At 37.5% G+C, this 23,127-nt stretch overlaps 1 protein-coding gene across 1 annotated transcript in view; it reads left to right on the forward strand.

The window, feature by feature from the left end:
* The window catches only part of pof1b (POF1B actin binding protein), a 30,714-nt gene that overhangs the window by 4,479 nt on the left and 3,108 nt on the right, over positions 1-23,127 (forward strand). Inside the window, exons 3-12 of the mRNA XM_073824428.1 lie at positions 7,635-7,849; positions 8,383-8,416; positions 10,989-11,069; positions 11,548-11,640; positions 14,723-14,836; positions 14,963-15,115; positions 15,789-15,908; positions 16,671-16,802; positions 17,518-17,588; positions 17,674-17,797. Of these exons, the coding sequence (XP_073680529.1) occupies positions 7,635-7,849; positions 8,383-8,416; positions 10,989-11,069; positions 11,548-11,640; positions 14,723-14,836; positions 14,963-15,115; positions 15,789-15,908; positions 16,671-16,802; positions 17,518-17,588; positions 17,674-17,794 (1,134 nt within the window). The 3' untranslated portion in view covers positions 17,795-17,797. The remainder of the gene's footprint in view (positions 1-7,634; positions 7,850-8,382; positions 8,417-10,988; positions 11,070-11,547; positions 11,641-14,722; positions 14,837-14,962; positions 15,116-15,788; positions 15,909-16,670; positions 16,803-17,517; positions 17,589-17,673; positions 17,798-23,127) is intronic.

Below are 23,127 nucleotides of genomic sequence, written 5' to 3' on the forward strand. Positions count from 1 at the left end.
GCTTTTTAAAATGGATGTTTAATTTAAAAATAAAACTCATTGCTTGACTCTGACTTTTTCCCATGATTTGACTGCTTGACAGCTCATGATTTAGGCTTGACACTTGCAAAACAGTGACTTGGAGCGAAATTTGAATGCAAAACCATGTTAAGTTTCATTTCAATGGAGCAGAGGAATTACAGTATGTAAAAATACAATTTTCCATGTATAGACCTTGGGTGCATAAGAGAACTAGGTCTTTTAAAATCCTAGGTAAGGCCTTAAGTAAATTATCTTTCAAAATATTCAACAACAGTAGAAAAGTTTTTTTGCGATTTATTTTCATTTCAAACAGTCATCACCTAATGAATACTTTGAAATTACATTGTGTAACAGAACAGATTTTTTTATGTTTTATAATGCTTAAAAAATTACCTTTGTTTCTTCAAATGTTAAATCTCTCATTTTCTCTGTATCTCTCTTCGCTGGCTTCCTGTGGTCAGACACAAATTGAAAACCGAGCTCCTCCTTCCTCCTTCCTTTCACCGTAGACCATAGCAATGCCCTGCTGTTCTTACACTGGCACAGTGAAGCTTTTGGCTCACACATTGACCTATTTTTGCAGACAGTAAGGTATTGTGGAAAGCCAAAGCCAGGAAGGAAATACAGTCGCAGGTTTGGTAGCAATGACTGCGATGACAGTGATGCCTTTGTACAGCGTCTTCTCATAATTCAGGCAAATATGCTTATCAAAAGATCAGATAAGATATAGCTCTTTGTGCAGCTATATGTTTACATTAGAGTAAAGGAATACTTAAATCTTTCTGGGTAGTTATTAGATGAGAAAAATATACACAATTTTGTCCGCTCAATTGTATGTATATTTCCAGAACTAAAAACTAAAATTTATCCAGCATTTGAAAAACAAGAACACAAGAATGTGTTTTGTGTGAACTGACTTGCACTCAGTCTTGGACTGTACATATATAATAATTTGAGAAAAATTATTAATCAAATGACAACCCTAATTATAATTTCATGCTGCTCATTTTTAAAGTTAAAACCCCTACAGCTGATTTAAAGGCCAAAACGTATTAACATGGTGGGATATATACAAGTCATTTGTATGGATCTGCTCTAATGCTTAAGTAAGGATTACGGTTTACAACTCGATGAAGTACTTCCTGCGCATTCCTGTGCAGAGTTACTCAATGCTGCTGTGGGAATGGAGGTTACGACATCACAACCGAATGATATTTGCATATAAGAGAGAGTTCAGGTGATCTGCAGTTACTCCCAGAATCTTCTGTGCATTGTCTCATGACATAACACAAAATTATATTTAATTTTTTAATGCGCACTCTTATTCAGTATGGATAAGTGGGAATTTGTGGAACTTGAATTCTAATAATGCTACTAAAATCTAGAAGGACTAAACTCAATTATGTGCGCTTGCTTGCTGTATGCAGAACCTGCTGCGACTTGTCAGACGCTAAAAGTAACTAATGTCCAAAGTACATTTAAATCATTGATAATTTCTTATCTCTCTAATCTTGTGAGAACACACCCAGACACAATCTTTAATTCACACAACTCTGCATTTACTCATGCACAGCTAATTCTGTAAAAGTCACAAGTTTAGTAGTATGCGCAACTGTTAACAAGCTCGGCTCTTTGTTGTTGCAGCTTCAAACCGGTTTCGGCACAGCGGTCTCAATAGTTAGTCCTCACACACACACACACCCAGTTAACACCGTCACTGCTGGTCTTTCTGCCACAGAATGTGTGGAATGTTCTCAAGGACTCAAGGACTGACACACCCGCTGTCAAATACACTTGCCTTTTTTGTGAGAGCTCTCTAAACAGATGTTAACGCCTGCAAACACCTGGACAAGTTTCTTTTTCCAATAGTGCTGCTGCTGCACTGTTAAAAAAGTACTTTTTACTGTGACTGAACAGAGACATTTGTAGGACACATGCTCCAGTTACTTGTCTGGTAGAGCGTGGCACTAGCAACAATAAGGACACAAGTTTGAATCCCAGGAAACAAGCTAATGAAATGTTTAGATTGTATGCACTGGTGTTTTTTTTTTTTAAATGCATAGGTTTTGATGTTTTTTTTCTTTTTGTTCCTGTAGGTTACCTAGTAATATTTCAACCAAAAATAAATTTATTTTATATAATTTACTTAATTGTGAAAATGCGAAAATTACATTCACAAATGTACTGACTGCAATTGATGCAACAAATAGTAAAATAATACTAAAATGTATTTAAAATACATTTATTTCATGTTAAGTATACTACAAATACATTTACATGTTATGTACTTAAGGCGAGACACTGCAGGTGAATAGGGTAAAAAAAAATAACTAATAGTTATCACCTTACTTACGCAGTTAATTGGTTACATTGATAATTGCAAAAAAATTTTGTATTACACGTTTACTCAAATGTTAGGTTTAAGTATATGCGCTAATTAGCATACAATTCTAGTACAAAATTCAAAACACTGGATTAAGTCAGTTTCAAAATTCTTGTTAAATTTTTTTGACATATTAGAGTCAAATGTTTTTACAGAGGGAATTTTGGGTATCTCATTTCGTTGCGACATAATTCAGAAAAAAAATTAGAACAGACAGGAAACACTATTTTTTTCCCATTTTTTGGGGAATAAAATGTTGTATAAAATCAAGCAAATCATATATAAACAAATCCCTCTGTAAAAACCTTCAGGATATAGACAGGAATAAAAATGTAATGTTTGGTGTGTGTAAGTGTTACTAAAGTAGAGATTTCTGGCTCAGTGTTGGAGAAAAAAACTTATTTTGAGAAAACGGCCTTTGAAAAAATGAATTGTAATTGAAATCTGTTGACACAAATAGATAAAGTGCTATAAAAGAAGTGTCTTTTGGGTGTCTGAAAAAACAATATGAAACACCAAAAAGCCCAAAATCTCAAACTTGACAAGTGCATGAAAAAAGGTGTCTCCTTAATAAAAAATAGTCTGCTAAATTGGCACAACTGATTTTGTACTTGTAATTTTGTGGAATGGAAGTAGTGCTAAAGTCCTGCTAAAGATATACTTAAGTATATTTGATTGCGCTAAAGTGGAACTTTTATACTTTAAGTATCCTCATAATATTGTCTTTAAGTCTTTAAATGCAAAGTATGTAAAGATCATACACTCCTTATCAACAGTGACATTAAAACATATTTTAGCCTTAATATTAAGAAAAGTAGCAATCCAAATCAAGTTTAATTAAAATTTTTATATCAGTAAGTCTTGAGCGGAATGTTAGTAAATATGTTGATAGACTTGAGCTATACTTAGTATAAAATAAATGCATTTTAAATCTATAACTTTTTTACTAGGGTTGTGTTACATGTTTTTATAAATGTTTACCAATGCAAAAATGAGACATTATTTAATTAAATATGCAATATTTTGCGTACATTTACACATATTTTGCGTGCATTCATATTACACTCAAAAAGTGTATTTTGGATGTTTTATTTCTTCTAGTCTGAAACAACAGAAAAGCCAAAAAGCCCAAAATCTCAAAATTGATCAGTACCTGATCAGTACCTGTATTTAAAATATATGTATTTCATGCAAAGTATGCTACAAATACACTTACATATTGTACTTAATAAAAAAATACCCTGCAATTGTACTTTTAGTGTACTAAACTGGTATATTTAAAGTCTGCTCATTTTGTATTTAATGCCCTTTAAATGTTTGGAAGTAGTGCTGAAGTCCAACTAAAGACATACTAAAGTACTGCACTAATGTGGAACTATTGCAAGTATACTTTAGGTACATTAGGCTAAATATTTTGCATTTAAAGACCAATATTCTTTAAAGATCATACAATCCTCATCAGTAGTAACATTAAAACATATTTTAGACTTAATATTAAGAAACCTGCATTGTGCACAAGTAGTATTACAGTTTTTATATCAGTAAGTCTCGAGTGATTTGTTGTAAATATGTAAATAGACTTGAACTATACTTAGTATAAAATAAATGCATTTCAAATCTATTACTTGTTTACTAGGGTTCATTTGTAATTCTGGATGAAACTAGACCCTGAGAGTGAACCCTCCATGTGTTATTCTCTCCCACGAATCAATGGAATCCAGCCTAACCACTCCGACACACCTCAGGTTTTGGATGTTTCTGGAGGACTGACAGAACTGTTGCTCTGTGCGTTGCATTCAATGTCATGCCATAAATCATTTTAAATACTATCTAAACACTGCTAATGCTTTTTGAATGTAAAAACATCAATCAGTTTGTAACGCCATTAACTGTGGATGAAACTGCTAGTAATTATTGAACTACCTACACAGAATCTTACAGTTTTATCTATTATCTCATTTTAAAAGGTAGGGTAGGCGATTTCAGCTTTGAAAGCATAAGCCTTCTCCAAAAAACATGAACGCACACAGTTAGACCAGAGGCTAACCAGCAATACGATAAGATTGGTGGAATGTTGGAATGCAACACTGTTAGATTACCTCATGTCTCATTCACCATCACAAAAACAGTACAAAGCGCATAATATTACAATAATATCACCTTCCATTCTCACTCAGTCTGCCATTGCGTAATGGAACATGCTGATGAAGTATCATGTCTTTGCGAACAAATACATATCGTCACCTTAGAATTATAAGGTTCTATCTGCATTCGGAGCACTTTTGAGATATTGAGCTTCAAAGTTTTTGCATTCCATAGACTTCTGTAGATAGAACCATTTTAGTTGTCTAAAAAAGGCCCAAAATGTACACAGCTTACAAAAGAAACATCAAATAATGTAAATAAGTTGTCACAGAATAAGAATATGTGAATAACTCAATTTTGACAAAAATGTCAGATAGAACCTTATAATTCTAAGGTGACGATATGTTGTATTGCAAATACATATGTTGACAGGTAGGTAGGACAGCCTGTCGTATTCCTCAGATGATCAAACAAACCATTTATGGTCCTACACCTTCCACAGACTATATACAGTATCTCACAAAAGTGAGTACACCCCTCACATTCTAGCAACCATTTAAGTACTGTATATCTTCTCAAGGGACAATAACTGTAGAAATGAAACTTGGATATACTTTAGAGTAGTCAATGTGCACCTTGTATAGCAGTATAGATTTACTGTCCTCTGAAAATAACTCAACATATAGCCATTATTGTCTAAATAGCTGGCAACAAAAGTGAGTACACCCTAACTGATAACAGTAGTATGTTGTGTAACCATTTTGAGACAACCATTTCAGAATTAGAATTGTTGCTCTCTGTTGATGGCAAAGGCTATTAGAGGTTCAGTAACACCCTGAAACCAAGTTACACTACAGTGGTCAGGGTCATACAGAGGTTTTCCAAGATGGGTTCCATTCGGAACAGGCCATGCAAGGGTTGATCAACAAAGTTGAGCACTCGTTCTGTGCATCAGGTGCAGAACCTGGCTTCAAAAAACAGACGCATGAGTCCTGCCAGCATTGCTTTAAAGGTTGCAGAAGTAGAAGGTCAGCTTGTCAGTGCTCATACCATACGTCGTACACTGCAACAAGTTGGTTTGCATAGCCGTCATCCCAGAAGGAAGCCTCATCTGAAGCTGGCTCACAAAAAAGCCTGCAAACAGTTTGCTGAAGACAACCTGTCCAAGAGCATGAATTACTGGAACCATGCCCTGTGGTCTAATGAGACTATAAGATAAACTTGTTTGACTCAGATGGTGTCCAGCACGTGTGTCGATGCCCTGGTGAGGAGTACCAGGAAAGTTGTGTCTTGCCTACAGTCAAGCATGGTGGTGGTAGCATCATGGTCTGGGGCTGCATGAGTGCTTCTGGTAGGCCGAACGGCAGTTTTCCAACATGATAACGATCGCAAACACACCACCAAGATGACAACTGCCTTGCTGAGGAAGCTGAAGGTCTAGGTGATGAGATGGCTAAGTATGTAAGCACCATGTGTCTAACATCCAGCAGCTCCATGAGGAGTGGAAGAGGGTCCCAGCAACCGCAGCTCTGGTCAATTCCATGCCCAGGATGATTAAGGCAGTGCCATATAACAATGGGGCTAACACAATATATTGACACTTTGAACAAGTACTCACTTTTGTTGCCAGCTATTTTGACAATAATGGCTATATGTTGGGTAATTTTCAGGGGACAATAAATCCATACTGCTATAAGCTGCACATACTCTAAAATATATCCAAGTTTGATTTCTATAGTATTGTCCCTTGAGAAGATACACTAAAATGGTTGCTGAAATGTGAGGGCTGCGCTGTACTCACTTTTGTGAGATACTGTACATACCATATATAAGACCACTTAACTTAGTGATTGTTATCAGGATGTGATGAGACTTTCAACCAGCATAACAGAAAAAATGTTTTGAACTCTGCCTTTAAAAGAGCTATATTACCATTCAACTTTTTATATCTGAACATGGACCACAAAACCAGTCATAAGGGTCAACTTTTTTGAAATTGAGATTACCTCCGTACATCTGAAACCTGAATAAATAAGCTTTCCATTGATGTTTTTGTTTGTTAGGATAGGACAATATTTGGCTGAGATACAACTATTTGAAAATTTGGAATCTGAGGGTGCAATAAAAATCTAAATATTGAGAAAATCGCCTTTAAAGTTGTCCAAATGAAGTTCTTAGCAATGCATATTACTAATCGAAAATTAAGTTTTGATATATTTACAGTAGGAAATTTACAAAATATTTTGATGGAACATGATCTTTACTTAATATCCTATGATTTTTGGCATACAAGAAAAAAAATCGATTTTGACCTTTACAATTGTTTCAAAAATACCTGTGCTACTTACGACTGGTTTTGTGGTCCAGGGTCACATATAAAGTTGGGTTGGATATTTAAAGTATCTCTAACTTTATCCACCTACATACTGTATACTTCCACATTTTATACTTTTGAACATTGTGTATTGTAAAAAGCACTATACAAATAAATTTGAGTTGACATTGAAAAATCAGAGCAATGCAGATTATTTAAAAAATGCTTGTACTGGCCAATCATATTGTGCATCTCCACTGCTACTAATGCTTTTTAGCAGATGACAATGTGTGGAATGCAAAATTTGCATAAAGACCCTTCCATCAACAGCTTAAGTAGCTGTATGCGCCAGTTTTTTTGCCACTCCCCAGAGGCCTTAAGTATTTATGGTCCACTCAGTTCACGGCATGTAGTTTTGTTTGCTGGTTTAAAGAGTGCTGTTAGATAAGTCACTCAGAATTGTCTGATTGGGATCGATATGCAGGGGTGTGGCGTTTGACTTACTGCTCTTCAAGGGGGGTACTGGCTGGTGTCTTTCGCTCACAGTCTAGTGTAAAGAATTTAACACGTACTTGAAAAAGTTAACCCTCATTTCTAAGCATACATAGAGAGAGATTGTTGACTTCTTGTGAAGTTTCCTCCATTTTGACGTACTAGCTGTTATGTAAGAATCACATTTTGCATGTTTCAAGGAAAAACAGGGATAATCCTGTATCTGATTTGTTTGCTTTGTTGGCAAACATACAAACATGGCATGTTTTGTAACTCAACTAAAGTTTTACACTCCCACTCAAAATATCATGTTTTCACATTTCTTATGCCTTTTTTCAGTCAGTTGAGTTGGAGACTTCAAGCATTCGAGAGGAAATTGTGGACCTGAGAGAAATAAAGAATGGCCTCTCTGATAGTAAGACTGAGATTTTCGATGTGGAACCGATCGCCAAGATGGACAACCGCTTCTTTGGCGAGCTTCTTGCTGAGGTTTACCGCAAGAACTCAGATATTCACACCTGCATCTCTGAACATGTGGCCAAGATCCGCGGAAGGTGAGGCGCTTCTCTTTATTTATTATTAACAGTCTAGCACATCCTGAATTGTAATGCTTTTTTAACAAAAAAGTTTTTCATTTCATAATACATAAATACATTTTCACAAGCTAATTAATAAAATGGCATCCTCTATTACAATGAAGAGGCAGTTGTGCTGAGCAAATTGCATTCTTAGCGACTTCCCCTTTGTGTGTTTTAATGGAGATTGTCAATCTAGATGATTGACGACTTGACACTTATTTAGAAAACTTATTATAGACCATTATCTGAAAGGAAATCTCATCTGTTTACTCAATCTGCAGCCACTTTCTCAAATGACTCATTAGACTGACAAAAACCTGAAACCTCTACATCTTGGCCAAAACAGTCTTAAGAGTTCAATCACTCAATCTAGTGATTCATGACGAGTTAAGAGTTTATGTATTTTACACCTTGGAATTGATTGTGAGAACAGCAACACTTCTGGACGCCTCTGCTTTAAGGCTTTCTTTTATTTTTTGACTCATTCATATTGTTCTTTGTCTCTGCAGGAAACACCTTCTGGACCCCACCATTGACTACAAGGTAGGGAGTGGCAAATTGCTCAATTACTGTGGAGCTGCCTGAAAGTTTTCCATGTTGCATGAAGGATTTCAAGTTTCAGTTGATTAATTCTAAACCTTAAAGGCATAGTTCACCCACAAATAAAAAATCTGTCATAAATTACTAACCCTTATGTCATTCCAAACCTGCAAGACCAATGTTCATCTTCAAAACACAAATTAAGATATTTTTGATTAAATCCGAGAACTTTCTGACCTTGCATAAACAGCACTGCAACTGAAAGGTTCAAGGCCTAGAAAGGTAGTAAGGACATCAATAAAATAGTCCATATTACATCAGTGGATCGAGCGTAATAAAATAACGAAAAACAACAATAACGACTGCATTGTGATACTCTGATGAATGTGTGGCGAAGACTGACACAGAAGAGAAGAAATCGTTGAATGAAGGCATTTTTGTTTTCTTTGCACACAAAAAGTATTCTTGTAGCTTCATAACATTTTAGCAGTTGAACCACTGATGTCACATGGAGTATTTTAATGATGTCCTTAATACTTTTCTGGGCCTTAAACATGTCAGTTGCATTGCTGTCTATGCAGGGTCAAAAAGCTCTCAGATTTAATCAAAAATATCTTACTTTGTGTTCCGAAGATGAATGAAGGTTGGGTTTGGAATGACATGAGGGTGAGTAATTAATGACAAAATTTTCATTTTTGGATGAACTATTCCTATTCCCACTTTCACATGTCACCTTTGCATTTTTTGCATATATTTGTTCAAAAATATTTTTAAAATGCAATTCAAACACACAGTAACTTTTCTAACTTTTTCAAATTTATTTCATTTTCTTATTTTTGTTTGGGCATGAAGTAAAAATGATCAGGGTGCTAGAACTGTCTAGAACTAATATCATATTAAAGAAAGAAGAGTTATTAAAATGAAATTCTTAATAATATAAACCGTAGTGCATAATCCTTTATTATTTATGGTTATTGGTTTATTTATTATTATATTATTTTTGTGAATAATAGTCATAATAATAGTCATTCTCTTTTTTTTATAGTATACAAGTTTATTGTATATTTGCATATAAAAAAAATAGTAAGGGCCTGATTACTAAACTAAGCTATCTTTGGCGTCTGGTTCGCTAATACTGTCAAAACCACACAAGGATTATATATAAACACAGTTGGTTATGTCTAAAGTGAAAGTAAACAGCTAAGAGAAAAACGGACACGCGTCTGCAGCTCTTAAAGTGACAGAACTAAACATGTTGCCGATTGTCATTAAAGGGACAGTTCACCATAAAATTACTTAAAGGTTGTATCAGCGATTTCTAGCCTAAAACATAAAGTGTCAATTTCAGCTGACCTTTCTTCACGATCCGCTCGCTGCCTGCCCCATAAATTGTCTGTGAAAAAAACGCGTCTCTCTGGTCAGCCTAGGGTCCGAGATATGCCAAAAAAACAATCGGCGCTATCAACTATTCCACAGATAAACAAACAGTGTTCCAACCAATCAGCGTCAGGGGTTTGGTGTTGTGGACTTTCCTACTGGTGCAGGGATGTGAGGGAGGCGGAGCGAAAGTCCACAACACCAAACCCCTGACGCTGATTGGTTGGAACACTGTTTGTTTATGTGTGGAAAGGTTGGTAGTGCCCAAGTGCCGATTGTTTTTTTGGCATATCTCGGACCCTAGGCTGACCAGAGAGACGCGGTTTTTTCACAGACAATTTATGGGGCAGGCAGCGAGCGGATCGTGAAGAAAGGTCAGCTGAATTTAACACTTTATGTTTCAGGCTAGAAATCGCTGATACAACCTTTAAATGGTGTCTCAAACCTAAAATACACCTACTGTACCTGAAAATTAAAGTTTGTTTTATTTGTATATTATGTGTATTTGTAACATGTAGTCTATCTTTGTTCTTATTTTTTTTCATAACAATTTTTATCTTCATCCAATTTAGCCTAAACATCTGCCATTCTTTTTATTTTATATTTTGATACCTTGTAAGGCTTTGGTTCTAAAATAGGGAAATTAGTTGCAAAATAATAAAACCAATATGACAAAGAATCGTGATAAAATCGTGAATCGTAATATTTCTGAAAAAAATCGTGATATGATATTTTTGCCATAACGCCCACCCCTACGTCACGTCCTTTCCTTAAACTTGTCAGAATCTAATTCAAAGGTGCCTGGAGGGCTGATGTCCTGCAGAGTTTAGCTCCAAGTTGCCTCAGCACACCTACCTGGAAGTTTCTAGCATGCCTTGTAAGAGCGTAAATATGCTGGTTCAGGTGTGTCTAATTGGGGTTGGAGCTAAACTTTGCAGGACACAAGCCCTTAGTCATGTGATGCAACCAATATGCAGAAAAAGTGTAAAAATGACATGTGATGCAACTTCCCAAAAAACATAATATTTATTGTTAATCATTCTAAATATAAAAATGTTTACACTTACATGTATTGTAAATGTTTATTGATTTCATTTTTAAAAATTAATATCACTTAAGTTGCTGCAGCTCTTTGTTGAAGAATACTGTATACGCACTGAAGTTAAACACGTTTGCCTGTCTATGTGTGTGTGTGCAGGTGGAAAAAGAAGAAATAGAGAGTCTCATTCCTAAAGGAGTGTCTGAACTGACTAAGCAACAAATTCGCTACCTGCTGCAGGTGAGTGCATATGGGCACATTATAAATGTCTGCCCTGCCCACTCCCATTCAGCCCCACCCACTTCTCAGAACACCCCACCCTCAGACGCCTCTCCTGACTGCAGTAGATTATTCGTTTATGAGCCATTCCTGGAACACATGTCCCTCCAGGCACAACGGAGCCTCACAGTTATTCTGTTTATTTCACAAGGGAATGTGATAAAAGTAGATATCCGCAGAGAGTTTTTGAAGTTGTTCAACATAATAAAACTGAAAGACGTGCACAATTAACTTTTATTAGTTAGTTTAGATTACTTGTCATTTGAGTTATGTGTTTTTGAACAACCCCTAAAGCTTTTCTAAATCAAAAGTGATCATTATTACGTTTTTTAATTGATTAAAAAATTGTATTCTATTATATTATATTATATTACAGTTAATACATTTTAAATGCTGAAAGTAGTTACAGACACAAAGTAACTGCCTTTGTCTCATCTAGACTCGTATAACGGCTGATAAAACCATGCGTCTGTTGATGGCCACGTTCAGCAGTCTGCGTGAGGAGCTAGTGCATATGCAGGACGATCTCAGGGTGAGTATGATTATTCTACCACTAAATCAGCCAAAAGCCTCCGGCCCTGTAGAAACAGTCCCCATTTTCCACTATAGATACGGTGATGAAACGCATCAGGTTGTTCCCCGTGGGCGTGCGTTTGTTTTACAATCTAGCTTTCAGCTGACCTTTTTCAAGGTGTGAAGCATGTATAAACAGATTCAAAGGTATGATGTAACAGGTACACAACAGCCCTTCGATATTATCTTAGCTTCATTTTGTTGCAAAAAAAAAACTATTTAATTTCAAAATGTTTTCATTCATACATGGGAAAATCACAAGACTTCATATATCAACTATAACCATAGGCATCTTGTGCAAATTCAGATTATCGTGACATGTCACAAGAACACTATATTGCCAAAAGTATTGGGACACCCCGTTCTAATGAACAGGTTTGACTACTGTAGTAATTTCCATGGGTACAAATCCTACTGTTTGAGCATATTCTAGGGGATTGTGTTCTTCTAATTTGATAGCAACAGCTTTGACAGGACCCTTTTCTATTCTAACATGACAATGCCTCTGTGTATAAGGCAAGGTTCAAAAAGAAATTGATTCAGTCAGTGTGGAAGAACTTGACTGGTCTGCAGAAAACAAAGTCCTAATCCCAGCTGAACATCTCTGGAGTGACTTTAAATGCAGACTTTGAGCCAAAAACTCATCACCAAACAGCAATGACTTGTAACTATGGGTACAGTCATTTTTGACACTTCCAAAACAGTTGCAACAGAGATGGAAATACAATTTATTAATACATGAGTTGTTTCCATCTTTGTTGCCATTTTTTGTTCTAAAGAAGGGGTGTCCCAATACTTTTGTCCATAGTGTATGTACAAGTCATTGGTGTTTGGCAATGAGGTTTTGGCTCAAGGTCTGCATTTAAAGTCACACCAGAGGTGTTCAGATGAGATTAGGACTTTGCTTTCTGACCAAACCAGTCGTTCTTCCACACTGACGGAATCAATAATTTCTTTTTGAACTTTGCCTTATACACAGAGGCATTGTCATGTTAGACTCGAAGAGGGCCCTGTCAAAACTGTTGCTGTAAAATTAGAAGCACACAATCCCCTAGAATATTATTATATGTTTAAGATTAAGATTAAGATTTGTACTCATGGGAATTACGGAATTAGTCAAACCTCTTCATTACAAGGGGGTGTCCCCCTTTATTTTAACAGAGCTTTTGCTCAGTTAAAATAAACCATCATTGAGTCACCGCAAATACATGCACTTCTTTTCAATTGCTAAGTCAATATGGTGTGACCAACAGCTACTAAAGACTACAGTAACTATGTAAGTGTCTGTGTTTGTAATTTTTACTAATTATTCACATAATCAACTGAAATAATCTCAAATCTCAAATAATCAACTGAAGTTAATTACTTATAAGATAGCTTTTATGCAGTCTTTTTTGAAACCTGAAATATTACAGATTGCTGACTGAGCAACACAGATGAACACTGAATGCTGTGAATGCTTGTATATGCATATATGTATGACATCTGACTGTTTGTGATTGGTCAATTCTGATTGGCCTTCTGCTGTCATATTTTATATATATATATATATATATATATATATATATATATATATATATATATATATATTAATAAAAAAACATTAAAAAGATATATCAGTATGCCTATAAAATACTACTACTGCTCATAAAGGTGCTGTAAAATTAAAATATTATTACTAATACTAAATTAAATAATAACTTTTACTATTGTAATATGCTTTACAATTGAAATTGTACTATAGCACATCTGTACATACCACCTATTTATTTGTCAATTTATTTTTTACAAATTATTATTTTTTTATTTTATTTTTTTTGTCTATTTATGTTTACGTATGTGTATTTTTCTTATTGTCTGTGCGTTGTTGTCTCTGTGTATTGGAAGCTAATAACACTAAAACAAATTCTTTGTATGCGCAAGCATGCTTGGCAATAAAGCTCTTTCTGATTCTGATTCTGAAAATATTTAAGAAAAAATAATAATGATAACAATAATGTTACAAAACAAATGTAAACCGCTCTTAAAGGATTAGTTCTGGAACAAAATTTACAGATACTCACCCCTTTGTCATCTAAGATGTTCATGTCTTTCTTTCTTCAGTCGTAAATAAATTATGTTACTTGAGGAAAATCTTTCAGGAAATTATCTTCATATAGTGGACTTCAATGGTGCCCCAAAGTTTGAACTTGCAAAATACAGTTTAAATGCAGCTTCAAATGGCTCTAAACGATCCCAGCCGAGGAAGATGGATTTTATTTAGCGAAACAATCTGTCATTTTCGAAACCAATTGACAATTTATATACCTTTTAACCTCAAATGCTCGTCGTGTCTCATCTCAAACTTGGGAGCACCATTGAAGTCCATTATATGGAGAGAAAGCTTCAAATGTTTTCCTCAAGAAACATAATTTCTTATCGGCTGAATAAAGAAAGACATGAACATATTAGATGACAAGGGGTGAGTAAATTATCTACACATTTTTGTTTTGGAAGTGAACTACTCCTTTAAAGCTTCTCTTTGGCTGACAGCTGCAAGTTTATAAGTGCTTCTCATTTCAAGAAGGCAAGATTGTTGGCGCATGTTATAAGCAACCCAAATATAAAGCAGCTGTAGAGATAATTTCATGTGGAGCAGCATTTATGTGAACCAAGCTGCTCTGAGACACTGAAAACACTGGATCATGAAAAAAATCTCAATGGTGCACTTTACATTTCTCAATTTTATTTTATTAATCTTGCAGCTATAATTACGGTCATTACACAGCATTTTGATCATTGTTAATTTCTTCTTACAAATTTAAAAAATAAAAAAGTTATTATTTATATATTTAGTTTTGTAGTTTGTTCAGGGTTTTTTAAAGTTATCAGTCCATCCTTGCTGGCAGAACAAATTTGCACGAAACATACTGCCTGAAACTTAACGTATGAAAAGCACTCTATCTTTTAAAAAAGTCTATAAGCCTTTTTTTACTACCCTAACCATGCACAGTCACAGGGTTGGTTGCATTTGGATTTATTGTCTGTGTTTTATTGCGCAGCGTCTGGAGAGTGAGAAGGAGGAGCTGGAGAGAGATCTGAGCTTCAAAGCAGATCAGGCTTTGCAATACGACAGACTACTTGAGACCGTGCGTGAGCACAACAGACAACTGCAGGTAGGGGGCGCCACCATAAAACCTGTTTATTGCTTTTGCAAAAAATTCAATATCAGTAACTTTCAGATCATGACTTTATATGATGATCCATCTTTGATCTTTACATCCTTTTTTTTTTTTGCTCAGGCGGCTGTAAAGGAAAGTAATAACTCTCAGCGTGCTCTAGAAAGTCAGGTACTGAACATGCAGAGCAAAGACCCCAGCAAAGAATTCCGCATTAAAGAACTGGAGGGCAGCAAGAGGGCCCTGGAGCAGGAGAATGAGCTGCTCAGGAAGAAGGTGGGCATATCTCAAAATGTATTCTGTATGTGTTCAGGAAGTGACCAAAATGAATCTCATTTGCGAATGCAGATATTTACTTTGGATTTATGCACACTTGCAGCATACTAAAATAAAAAAAATGCAGTTTTTCTAAATTTTTTCAAACTTTTTATTATTTAATTACTGCTTAAAACTTGTGGCAAACTAGTACATTTAATTATGCATGGATGTTGTTAAATGAACAACTATTAAAAAAACACTATTATACTGTACACATGACATGACTCACAAGAACAGTTCTCCATTAATTTCCAGATAGATATGAATTAAATTGATGGTTCATTGAGTGACATCCATCAGCACTCTGTTGGCCTGTTTCACTAAACTTTTTCAACAAATCAACACAGAGTCAATGGTTCCTGAAGCAGGCTACACCAGTCACTGCATAGTGTGCAGTGAACTGTGCAGAAAAGGCAACATGAGAAAGATGGTTCATAAACATTCAAGCTCAGCACATTCAATTCACACTGCAAACTCACAGCTCAGATAAAACTCTTGTGATTTTGTAGACTGTGGCTTATCGAGCTATACATGTCATAATATTATTGTTAAATAAAGCGATAATTAGCAGTCTTGTATGATATCTTGTGTAAATTCTATTTGTGTGGATTCATGGGTATCTCTTCCACAGTTGGCAGGGCAGTGCAGTAGTTCCACTGTCCAAATCAAAACACAGGAGCTGGCCAGAGAGTATGAACAGATGCTGAGGGATCTACGAGAGGAGAAGGACAGAGAACTCCAGAATCTGCGGGTAAATACGTGATAAGTAAATAAGGAGGAAACAAAAAATGGAAAGAAGTTAATGAATTTGTACTCGAATGTAGTACTAAATGATGATGGTGTTTTTTTAGGCAAAACTCACTTGGTAAAGTTGGTATAATACACAGCCTTAAGTTGCTTATTGCTTTTATAAAATGGTGTCAAGACTAATATTATAAAGACTCAAATGTTTAATAAATAGACCAACTATTTCACTCAGTAATATAGTTAATCAGTCAAATTAACCGTAAGATTTTTAATGTTTTTTAAAGAAGACTCTTCAGCTCACCAAGCCTGCATTTAATTAATTGAAAGTACAACAAAAACCACAAAAGTTTTACTATTTAAAATAACTGTTTTCTATATTTTCAAATATAATTTATTCCTGTGATCATTACTCCAGTCTTCAGTGTCAGATGATCCTTCATAATTCATTCTTTGGGGGGTTTGGGGTTGGGAAGATCTTTGGAAATCTCTTATGCTCACCAAGGCTGAATTTGTCTAAGCAACATTACAATAAAACTGTAATACTGCTAAATAATATTACAATTTAAGATAACAATTATTTTGTCGATGTTTTTTGAACCTTGAAACATTTTGTCAGTATTATAAGAATCTTTAACGAATAGGTAGAACTTTAAAAGAATAGCATTTGAAATGTTTAATGTTTTTTTTAATCAATTTATTCAACTTTTCAGTTAAATGCATCCTTGTTAAATAAAACAAAAAACTTTTTTGAATAATTCTTTTCTAGACTCAGCTTATTAAGATCCAGACCGAGCGCACCACCACGATACACACCTCTGACTCCAGCTTGGAGATGCGTATCTCTGAGCTCCTGTCCAAACTAGAACAACGTGAAAGTGTCATCAAACACCAGGAGGAGGTACGTCAACACTATTATACAAACATAAAATGCTTTGTCAGTGTTGTTTTTAACCAGCACGCAAAGTTGTCTTCAGTTCTGCCATGTGATGCGGCTGGGTGACATTTACCCAATGTTTCATTGAGTTATGGCCGTCATCAGTAAGCTAAATTTGACAGCTTGGAAGCCTTCTGGGAAAACATAAAGCTCAATGAGTTGAGTCTTTTTTGTCATGTTATGTGACGTATGCTGTCTGTCATTCTGGAAATGCCTCAGCAACAATTTTAAATTTAAACCCTGACTTAACTCTGTCGTTTAAGTTATGGAGCAACAGTTAAGCAAGAAAAAATGAACATAAAAAGACTTTTATACTAGTTTGATGCAGCTGATAAACCTAGATTAAACCCAGGTTAAAGACTGATTCAGTCATTCATTCTATACACTATTGTATTGTTGTTGAAAAAAATAGATATTTACTAATATTTTTTCAGCTGACTGTATTAACGTTTAAGGAAAACAACATGAAGTCTGTTTCTGAAGAAATCAGTGAATAAAGAGGTTCTCATAAGGAGCAGCAGTTGGCATCATAGTTCACATTCTTTTGTTTTCTTCCGGCTCTACATTACCTCAGCCTCATTACTCTTGAAGAATGTGAATTCATTGCACAATTTGAACAGATACCTCTTTACTTTCCTACTTGAGCACTTTATTCTAACCTTTGACCTTGCATTCTCAGGAAATCAGCCGACTCAAACAGCAGAAGACTGACAACTCCAGCAGTACGACAAGGACTGTTGTTACCAAGAGGTGTGTGCATTTTTATTTCATATGTGAAAACTAAACTGCAATTCAGTCCTAATGGTCATTGTAAACTTGTTCTTATCATTAACAGATATATGAACCAGTATCCTCTTCTGGGTCTGCTGAGTGATGACTACCAGTACACAGCACCCATTAAAGAGGACAGGACTGTCGTCATCGAGAGCACAGGGGTCTCCTCGCGAGCCTTCTAAATTGTAAGACTTGAAATTGTTTAGAAATGGACACATTTTTTGTGCCGTGTAGAAATGGCTGTTACCTTGGTCGTTCAAACGTGGTCATATAATTTATCTTTATATGTAGGGGTGTAGCAATACACGTATTCGTATTGAACCATTCGGTACGAGGCTTTTGGTTCGGTACGCATTAGAAACCGAATGATTCGTTGGCCTAACCGTATTACATTAAAAAAAATAACAGAACTTAGAGTGTGTCAAAATGTAATGTTCTCAGTGACACTGTGCTCAACAAGGCAGCCCAAAGATGTAACAGACAACGTGATGTCTGCCTCTCCCATTGCCCCCAAAAAACACACTTCTCCAGTAGGGTTTCCCTTTTTTCCTCGCCTTTAAATAGCTTGTAAATGCCTGTGCGCATTAGCGTCAGTTTGGCGTCAGTTGATTGAATTGACAACAACAAAACTGTTGTATCAAACCAAACTGAACCATTAGACCCCTATTTATATTAAATAAAAGCTTTTAAAGATACAGTAAGCACAAACATTTTTACAAATGGTCTAATAAAACTAAATTCTAAATTCATTGTATAACTTATTATACAGTTGAGGTCAAAAGTTTACATACACCTTGCACAATCTGCAAAATGTTAATTATTTTACCAAAATGAAGGAATTATGCAAAATGCAGAAGGTTTGAGCGCTGACTGATGCTTCAGAAGGAAAAACGATGCATTGAGAGCCTGGGGTGTAAACTTTTGAACAGAATGACGATGTGTACATGTCTTATTGCCTAAATACCTTTTTTTCATTTAGTACTGCCCTTCAGAAGCTACTGAAGATATTAACATGTTTCCCAGAAAACAAAATAAGTTAAATTTTACCCTGATCTTCAAATTCATAAGTTTTCACCCTGGCTCTTAATGCATTGTTTTCCTTCTAAAGCATCAGTGAGCATTTGAACCTTCTGTAATAGTTGGTGTAATACGTATTGAACCAATTGGTATGAGGCTTTTGGTTAGGTAAACATTACAAACTGAACGATTCATTGGACTAATTGTATTACATTTAAAAAAAAAAATAACAGAGCTTACAGTGTCTAAAATATAATGTTCTCAGTGCCACTGTGCTCAACAAGGCAGCCCAAATGATGCAACAGACAACGTGATGTCTGCCTCTCCCATTCCCCCCAAAAAACACACTTCTCCGGTAAGGTTTTGACGGTGAGGCAGTTCATTTGAGTTTTCCATCTTTTCCTCACCTTTAAATAGCTTGTAAATGCCTGTGCGTCAGTTGATTGAATTGACAACAACAAAATTGTTGTATCGAACCGAATCGTTAGACCCCTATTTATGTAAAATAAAAGCTTTTAGAAAAGAAGGGAATATACAAAGAATATACTTAAAGATACAGTAAGCACAAACATTTTTACCACAAATGGTCTAATAAAACGAAATTCTAAATTCATTGTATAACTTATTATACAATTGAGCTTAAAAGTTTACATACACCTTGCAGAATCTGCAAAATGTTAATTATTTGACCAAAATAAGAGGGATCATACAAAATGTGGAAGGTTCAAACACTCACTGATGCTTCAGATGGAAAAAATGATGCATTAAGTGTCACAGTTCTGTCTGTTCATGTCTTTGGTTTTGCCCATTTATCTTCCCCCTGTCATTTTGTTATCATTTGGTTTAGTCCTCGTTTGTGTAATCACCGTCATCTGTCTCACCTGTGTATTATCAATTAGTCTGTCTTTATAAGTCTGTTTGTTTCCTGAGTTCAATGTCGGTCGTTAAATGTTGTGTATAGTGTGTGGATTATCTTGCCTGTTCCTGAGTGTTCCAGCCTGTTTATTTGAAGATTATATTAAATATTAATGTTTATTGTTTACCTCGTGTCTCGTCAGTCCAGCACGTATCGTAACAGGAACGACCGACCGAAAAAGTTTACCCGGCACTTTCCCCTGCGTTTATTTTCCGTCTTTTTTCCCTCAGTGTTTTGTTTTTTATTGTTTGAACGATTATGGACCCTACTGTTCGTCTCATCCTCCTGAGGCAGGAGGAACGCTCTCTTGAGGACCATACACGTGAGTTCATCTCCCTGGCAGAACATTCCCACTTCCCGGATAGCAGCCTATGCATCTACTACCACCTGGGACTGAATTCCACCACCAAGGCGCTGCTATCCGGGGAGGGTCCTCAAGAGAGCCTGCCGGACTACATCGAGTGGGTGTTGGCGTCCTGCCAATCTTCCTGGACTGTCGGCATCATCGAGGAGGACGTCAACCCCACTCACGACCCAGAACCCAGCCAAACATCACCCCGACATGCGGAGTTACAGCCTGAGCGCACCGCAGATGGAGTGCCAGAGCCGAGAGCGACAGAGCCTGACCCATCTGACCAGGTGCGAGAGCCGGCATCTACATCCGTGACGGTGGATTGTCACGTGGAGCAAGAGAGGGCGACAGAGAGCCCTGCCCACTGCACCACCGCTGAGGGTGAGCTTGGATCTAATTCTGGGGATTTAATAGACTTCTTCTCGGATCTTGCCCAAGACAACTCATGTGACTTAGTTGACTTTTTCTCTGAGCCACTGACCTGCATAGACTTCCCTCCCACCCGCCCTCGTCTGTCTGAATCTGCCTGGTCCCCGCTGGTTCCGCCCAGCCGTCCTGAGTTCCCGCTGGTTCCGCCCAGCCGTCCTGAGTCCCCGCTGGTTCCGCCCAGCCGTCCTGAGTCCCCGCTGGTTCCGCCCAGCCGTCCTGAGTCCCCGCTGGTTCCGCCCAGCCGTCCTGAGTCCCCGCTGGTTCCGCCCAGCCGTCCTGAGTCCCCGCTGGTTCCGCCCAGCCGTTCTGAGTCCCCGCTGGTTCCGCCCAGCCGCCCTAAGTCTTCCAGGTCAGCAGTCAGTCCCCCAGCTCACCCTCAGCCCACCACCTGTGCAGTGGGCTCGCCGCGGGACTGCCAGCTTCCATCGGCGTCTCGGCTGGAGGATTCCTCAGCTCTGCCTCCAGCCTCCGAGTCCTGGACTCCGCCTCGGCCCTTCGAACCCCGCGGTTCCACCACTGCTCTCGACGCCCTCCTCTTCATCGTCGCCCGTCGATCCACCAGCTCCACCGGGCTCCATCGTCTTTCCGGCTCCTCCCTTGTCAGTCGTCACCCCATCGGCTCCTCAGGACTCTGCTCCTCCGGCTCCTTGGGACTCCTCCTTCCTGCGGGCACAGCCTCCATCCTCTGTCGCTCCGGCTCCGCCGCGGATCTCCGGGACTCCGCCTCCGCCTCGGGCGCCAGAGCCTGCTCCACCTTGGCCCTCCGGATCCTCGGCGTCACCCCGGATCATCGGCTCTCCATCTTCGCCTCGGGCTCCTTATCCATCTGCTCCGCCTCTGTCGGTCGGCCCCATGGAGTCGGCACGCCTTCGTCCACCATGGTTCCTCCCTCCATCGGCTCCATAGTGGGCCGTCATCATGGCTGCGGTCTGGGTCGGTTCCTCCTGTCTTATGCCACACCCATGTCCTCCCTGGCTCCTCCCTCCGTCGTCGCCCCTCTGGACTGTCTGGTTTGTCACTTGGACTTTTGTTCTGGTCCTCCTCCGGGGGTCGCGTCCTCCGCCGGAACCCCCTCCTTCATTGACTCTGGTATCCTGTTTTTTCCGCCCCTCTCGTTTTTTCTTTTTTCCACGGCGCGAGGACGCGCCTTTCCGGAGGGGGGCGTAATGTCACAGTTCTGTCTGTTCATGTCTTTGGTTTTGCCCATTTATCTTCCCCCTGTCATTTTGTTATCATTTGGTTTAGTCCTCGTTTGTGTAATCACCGTCATCTGTCTCACCTGTGTATTATCAATTAGTCTGTCTTTATAAGTCTGTTTGTTTCCTGAGTTCAATGTCGGTCGTTAAATGTTGTGTATAGTGTGTGGATTATCTTGCCTGTTCCTGAGTGTTCCAGCCTGTTTATCTGAAGATTATATTAAATATTAATGTTTATTGTTTACCTCGTCTCTCGTCTCGTCAGTCCAGCACGTATCGTAACATTAAGAGCCAGTGGTGTAAACTTTTGAACAGAATGAAGATGTGTACATGTCTTATTGCCTTAATACCATATTTTGTAATTTAGTACTGCCCTTCAGATTATACTTACATGTTTCCCAGAAGACAAAATAAGTTAAATTTAGCCTGATCTTCAAATTCAAAAGTTTGCATTGTTTTTCCATCTGGAGCATCATTGAGTGTTTGAACCTTCTGTAATAGTTGCATATGAGTCCCTCAGTTGTCCTCAGTGTGAGAAGATGGATCTCAAAATTATACAGTCATTGTTGTAAAGGGTTCAAATACACAAAAATGCTGAAAAAACCAAAGAAGAACAGCTCAGCAGTTTCTAAAGAACAGCAGGCTGTTTAACTCTTTAGGACAAACAAGGGACTCGTGAACAACTATCACTAAACTAAAAAACTAAAACTAAAAAAACAGATGTGGATCATTCAGGTAACAACACAGTATTACGAATCAAGCATATGTAAACTTTTGCACGACATTCAACTATTATTTTCTCTTGTAAACGTCTTTTATGTAAAATATCTTATTCAGGTCAGTACTAAATAAACAATAACATGCATTTTATATGATCCCTCTTATTTTAGTAAAATAATTAACATTTTGCAGATTCTGAAAGGGGAATGTAAACTTTTGACCTCAACTGTATGTCTCCTGCAAAAAAAGTACAGTATGAAGTAACTGTTTGCTTTAGTTGCACTAGAAGTTTCACATCATTTCCATCATTTCACACCTTGTCCAGAGCATTTATCTTAAGCATGTGTTTGTCTGGGAACAGAACACTGAAGTACACTGTTCAGTAGTTAATAATAGATCGTTCTCTGGCCTAGAGGGCCAATGCTAAATTCTACTTGAGCATAAATGAATGAGGCTGTCATTCTGAGCACAAATAATGATGTCATTAAACTGGTCACGACTAACTTTTTGCCAGTGACCTCATTATTTTACAATAAAAGATGAATAAACAAAATGATGCAATACAGCAGGATTGACAACAAAGATGCAGTGATCGTGCACCAGTTATAATTTGCTGTATGTTTCAGCATTACAGCTCTACAGCCCAGTGAATGTTTCCATCGACACCAGCAGTGCCACAACATCTTTACAAAATGTGTTGAGTTGACAAATCTTGTAGTCATATTTTCAGAAAGGATGAACCAATTTTTCAAAGTCTCTTTGCGGGGCGTACTTTCTGGGAAGGAAGCCAGAGCGTCTGTATTCACTGAGTTTCCACATATTCGCATTAGAATGAAGACAGACTGGGCTAAAACTCAAGGTTTACTACAAAGAAAGTCAGAGAAG

Source organism: Garra rufa, chromosome 19 (genome assembly GCF_049309525.1).
Source record: "Garra rufa chromosome 19, GarRuf1.0, whole genome shotgun sequence".
In the NCBI taxonomy this organism is placed as follows: domain Eukaryota; kingdom Metazoa; phylum Chordata; class Actinopteri; order Cypriniformes; family Cyprinidae; genus Garra; species Garra rufa.